This window comes from Nicotiana tabacum, chromosome 15, assembly GCF_000715075.1.
Source record: "Nicotiana tabacum cultivar K326 chromosome 15, ASM71507v2, whole genome shotgun sequence".
NCBI classification, from domain to species: Eukaryota; Viridiplantae; Streptophyta; class Magnoliopsida; order Solanales; family Solanaceae; genus Nicotiana; species Nicotiana tabacum.
Genome location: NC_134094.1, coordinates 101,933,109 through 101,938,696, shown reverse-complemented (window position 1 = coordinate 101,938,696; position 5,588 = coordinate 101,933,109). Strand labels below are relative to the sequence as shown.

The following is a 5,588-nucleotide window of genomic DNA, read 5'->3' as shown; positions in this document are numbered from 1 at the left end:
TTAGAACAATTTATTTGTAATAATAATTTTGATATTAACAAAAAAAAACTCAAAAATTTATTTACATGAGGTTGTTAGCAGTTAGCAGTTGTTGCCAGCTGACTTTCTGCTCTTCCTCACATGCGATTCGTGTACATGTGTGTTCGTATATATGGTTTTGTACACATATGAAATGAGATAAGATTCATTCTTTACCAAAATATTTTCTCTCCACATTTCTTCTTTCTCTTTAACCGCATGTTCTAGAATCTCCAGTAATCCACCATTTGAGCTCCATTTCACCTTCATCTGTTTGTGTTTTGATATCATTTCGTCTCCGTTTACTCGCATGTGACCCTTAATTCACAATAATCTGTGTACTTAGTCATAAACTCATAAATCATAATCAGTTGGAGAAAAGGTTTTATTTTTATTTTTATTCATCATTGACCAAAGGTCTTGGGTTTGAGCTCTGAGTATGAAGTTGTCTTTGTTAGGGAACATTTTATATGACACCCTAGGCGAATCCCACATCGACAAAACACGGGAGAGATGATGTCTATATAAATAGACAGGCCTTAGACTATAGTAACGCGTTTTAAAGTCGTGCGGACCTAGGTCCAAAACGGACAATATTACTAGAGGACTGACATGTTATATATAGTATTAGAGTCACTCTGCATGCAACCTTGAACAGTGGTGGAGCAAACTTCAGCGAGGACGCTGAGTCCCTAAGAGGGCTGTATATGACACCCTAGGCGAATCTCTGAGTCCCTAAGGATGTATGTGACACCCTAGACGAATCTCACATCTACAAAACACAGAAGAGATGTCTATATAAGTAGATATGCCTTAGACTATAGTAACACGTTTTAAAATCGTACGGACCTAGGACCAAAATGCACAATATCACTAGAAGACTAGACTGTGATACGGTGAATTTGACTTTTTACGAGGTGAATTTGAATTAATTGAACGAGTAAATCTTAAACATTGGATGGTAAAAAAGAAAGAAAAATTAGAATGCCCAAAATGGAAATAGGGAAAACATCTTTTTTAGGGACTAGTTTGCAAATTCCTGCATGTGCTAGAGCTTGATTGCGAAGTACAAGCTTTGACGTAATAGCAGAAGCGACAGAATAGTATATTATTTATCATCTTTTTTTAGATTATCAATTAATGTGTATTGTGAAATTTATACTGTGTAATTACCTTGTCAATGACCATTATGGAAAGTTAAATAATTAGAGTAAGAATTTGACTTATATGGCGACATAATTTTTAATATAATCAGTATAATTTAACATGTTGCATCATGTTATTATTCACTCCGCTTATTTGGACGTTTACTTGTTGCTAGAATTTATTTGGGCTTTTTTCACTTTTAGTACGCGCCAAAAAAGTGTATAAAATTTGTATAATTTTTGTATATAACATACAGAATGTATATATATATATATATACAAAAAATATACAAAATTTAGGCTATTATTTTGAAAATGACTATACAATGTCATTTTTCCAAGGGAAACTTACGCTACACATCAAATATTTACGTTGTATTTACCATTCGTAGCTATATTTCAGCAAATTTACCATTCGTAGCTATATTTGAATTTTATAGCAAATTCATGAAATAAAAAATTAATTATTAAACTGAAACAAGAGAGCAGCAAGCTCTAATAGCTCAGTTGGTTAGAGTGTTTGCTTAGCTTAGCTAGCGAAGGTCTTGAGTTTGAATCTAAACAAGAACATTATTTTTCTGTATTTTTGTATTTCACTTTGGATGGTAATTAAGCAAATTATAGTTATCAGATTCTAAACTATAATGATTTATGTAAAATCCTCTTTATTTTATACTGTTAATGTGCATATCACATTAGACTCTAAGTGTACCAATCGGATACTGAACGCGGTAAGTTGTATAAATTCATACTTTACTAATGTTTAGTACATTCCAAACTGTATTTTTACTAGCAAAAAGGTTAATTCCAAATAGGCTTATTCGATCTCCACAATCCAGTCCCTCTTGTCCTCGATAACACCTCTTTGAATCCCGATTAATCTTGAGTACAGTTGCTTACTTGTTTGCTCTGATCTTTTTTGGTACTCAATCCTGTGCAAGAAAAATACAAAATTCAAATAAAAAGAAAATTAAACTATACATAAATAAATTGAAGAAAAACAAAGAAAAGGAAAAGTAGCAAACAAGTACTCGATCGTAACATGCATGGGACATCGTTATCTTTGCATTGACAACTCTTAAAGCTTTCAGAACATGGAAAGAGATAGTACCTTTCCATAGATGGTTAAGAGTATATATTTAACTTTATTTGTGGTCGGTGTATAAAAATTCTTTTATAAATGAAGTTTCGTACCTTTTGCCTTTGTAAGTAATGCTACCAACGGAAGCAACACCAACTGCAGTTCCCGTACAGAATACTTCATCAGCATTAGTCAATTCATCTACATCAATCAAACGTTCTTCCACCTGGACCAAGTTGGCTAGGACTTATAATTAATTTCCTTAGAAAATCATTTTTGAATACTATATATCAAGTTGTTTAAACAGTATATATATATATATATATATATATCAAGTTGGGTTGTAAGATTTAAAACTAAACCTGGTAACCAAGATCACGTGCAATGTCCATGATGCTTTTTCTTGTCACTCCTTTAAGAATAGTTCCACTTGCTGCTGGAGTTGAAAGGACTTTTCCCTATTTTAATTGATTCAATATCAATTTTAGTTTATAAAAGAACAGAATATTAACTGGCCATGATCATGTGATGGATGTAATTAATTAGGAATACCTTCACAAGGAAAATGTTACAGGAAGAGACCTCTTCAATGTATCTCTTATTTACAGAGTCAAGGTACAATACATCTGAGAATCCTTTCTCTTTTGCACTATTTATGGCTCTCAAAACCTACATATATGGCCCATAATTGAAAATGTTTAAGAATATATGGCCTAAAGAAAATTTATTGTTAAATTATTATTGCGCGCATTACAATATCTCAAGTTATTCTCCAATGCTATTTTATGTGAAGTCGTTCAGAATATATGAGTTGACATACCTAACCTTCAGCATGAATTCAGGCATAACTTCTTTAAATTTTTTGATATGATACATATTAAAAACTATGTGAAAAGTATTAGTATAAGTCAACCATAGTTAATTATTTCAAAATATTTAAAAAGAGTTTGATAAAATTGTAATTAAAGAAAAAATGATTTGACTTTCCACATATATAGTAATAGTATGAGATCAAAGAAGTAGGACGGAGAAACTATTTACCGGGGCATAATTAGTAATGCTTTTGACACCTCCAGCTCCACCACGCGACGCGCGATGAAGGTCTTCCTCAACGTACAAGTTCAATTGCGTTGTCCCTTCCTGCATGAAAATTGCAAAAACATGTAGTATAAGAAATTGAGACAGTGTATGTGGCCTATGGGCGCACCTATATACTATCTTTAATTCGAATTATATTTAATATATAGCTAACTTTTCTAAATGTACATATTTATACTAACTCGGCATCCATTATTACAAAAAAATAGTTAGTGTTTCAATGACATAAAAACTTAATGCTTGAAAATAAACTGACCTTGAAATAGTTTCCTACAGGACAAGCATAGACAAGGAAGGTGTACTCTGGTGCTGGAGCCAAACCAAGAATTGGTCCACTTCCTATAAGCAGAGGCCTTATATAAAGTGATCCTTTACCTGGAGGAGGAATCTGCTCTTGTTCAACAGACATATAAACAACTTGTTTAGACAGTAATTCCAAATTAATATGAAGGAAATAATTTGAAGACAAATCGAATGATTACAAAATGCTTGTTCGCCAGAGCTGTTTGCTTCACAGCATCCACAAATTGATCAGTGGAAGGGCAAGGCATGCACATTCTTTCAGCACCAATCTGCATTCTAATCGCATTTTGATGTGGACGAAAGAGAAACAATCGTCCATCATCTCTTCTATAGGCTTTTGTACCTTCAAACAGACCCTGCAGTTTGAATGAACTTTGTTAACTTAGTTAGTTGGTTATTACGGAGTAATAGGATTTAAGTTATACACATTGACGGTGTAAAAAGCTGTTTCCGTTTCAATGTAATTTGAATATAACTTGGTTACTTGCCAGTTTTATCTGGTTCTCAACTAGAATACGACTGGAATTGTCTTTAACTGACATTATTGTGTATTATTTTATACCGTCAATGTATAAAATTTAAATTTAATTACAGTATACATTTTGGAAACATATCTTAATGGAGGAGAGATGATAATTGTTAAAATTCAATTGAAATATTACCTGTCCATAGTTTAAGACACAAGCAGAGGGGCTCAAGTGGATGTTACCATAGGGATTAAGCTGGCCTTGTTCGAAATGACCATTTTCATTGCTTTTTGTTAGGTACATATAATCAGTTGGCATTAAATGGAACCCAAGATTCTCCCAATCAATGTCATTGGACTCGTCATCACTGCCATCATTTCAACAAACTCAAAGTCAGTGAAAACGATCAAGTCTCATAATTTTCAAAAATATCAAATTAATTAAAATAAATACTGGAGTACGTAAAACTTTTAAGGAGTAAGTGCAGAGATTTAAGTCCTTGATATCAAATGCAATTTACCTTTGACCAGTAGATTGTAAAGAAGTTGCTATTTGAGCTGTATAGTACCTTGCTCCAATCTACAATCGCAACCATAATAAGACTTTGATCAACTCATTTGATCAGCCAATGACATTTCCTTTATTTTTGCACCCAAAACTGTCTCATTTTTTTCTCCTGCCCCCTTTTCCTATACAATTGATTGGTTATATTCGTTCATTACTTTTGACTTGAACTAATATGATATTAATTTTTCAAATAAAAAGTATATTTATACAAAGTTTAAACCTATTGTCACAAAGGATTAGCGCGTTTTTGAACATTTCACTAAAAAAAGGAATGACTACGTGGTACTTGTTATTGCACATGCAAGGAAGAGGTGAAATGACTCACATTTGATGGTAGAGAAGCAGAGTCAATTAATCTGTGAAAAAATGCAGCTCTTCGAATCATGTTTGCAGAAGAAACTAAAGCCAGTTAAATCTCGAGATTTCAAATATAGTTTGGAGAGAAGATAGAGGAGCATTGAAAATCTAAGGGGGACAAGAATATATGGAAGCAGAGGATGAAGAGAAAAAGGGCCAAAATGGAAAGATTGAAGAAGGAAACTTTGAAGTTTAAAGGATACGAGAACGTGCATCACATGTATTTTGCATGATCTTAATTTGATTGCTTAATTATGATTAGTTGACCTGTATTTTCAATTTAATCGTGTTCAATGCTTCTTTTAGAAGAAAATATACGTAACTTTATCTGCAAACTAGGTGCACGTGAGTTTTACTCCGAATACGCATTATGCTTATTTCAGCTGAATTTAGTATTTTTTTCATATATACCAAGAATCTTATATGTGAAAAGCTACTAATTTTTTACAAATAGTTATGTTAAATCTATAATTTTAAAATATAGTAAATTTTATTTTTTAAAATTTTAAAAATTAAATTTATTAAATTAAAATCTTAAATTCGCCTCACATT

General features: G+C 32.2%; 1 protein-coding gene across 2 annotated transcripts; it reads right to left on the bottom strand.

Moving 5' to 3' along the window:
• Window positions 1-1,881: 1,881 nt before the first annotated feature.
• LOC107814143 (branched-chain-amino-acid aminotransferase 2, chloroplastic-like) lies at window positions 1,882-5,216 on the bottom strand. 2 transcript variants are annotated; one of them, XM_016639484.2, is made up of 10 exons: window positions 5,005-5,216; window positions 4,633-4,691; window positions 4,308-4,479; window positions 3,825-4,001; window positions 3,599-3,730; window positions 3,286-3,384; window positions 2,797-2,913; window positions 2,607-2,702; window positions 2,358-2,470; window positions 1,882-2,095 (listed from the first exon to the last, which is right to left on the bottom strand). In XM_016639484.2, exons 1-10 carry the CDS (start codon window positions 5,062-5,064, stop codon window positions 1,981-1,983), a joined length of 1,140 nt encoding a protein of 379 aa, XP_016494970.2. In that variant the 5' UTR covers window positions 5,065-5,216; the 3' UTR covers window positions 1,882-1,980. The 2 variants fall into 2 exon arrangements, with proteins under 2 accessions (XP_016494970.2, XP_075087152.1); XM_075231051.1 differs by lacking the exon at window positions 2,797-2,913 and having other exon boundaries at window positions 1,882-2,470; window positions 5,005-5,215.
• Window positions 5,217-5,588: the final 372 nt, after the last annotated feature.

Excerpts from the sequence above, each read along its gene's own strand:
- LOC107814143 (XM_016639484.2), bottom strand. The coding sequence starts at position 5,064 with ATGATTCGAAGAGCTGCATTTTTTCACAGATTAATTGACTCTGCTTCT. Across the intron at positions 4,692-5,004 it reads CTGCTTCTCTACCATCAAAT|ATTGGAGCAAGGTACTATAC; the intron begins GTGAGTCATTTC and ends TTGCGATTGTAG. Across the intron at positions 4,002-4,307 it reads GTGTCTTAAACTATGGACAG|GGTCTGTTTGAAGGTACAAA; the intron begins GTAATATTTCAA and ends TTCAAACTGCAG.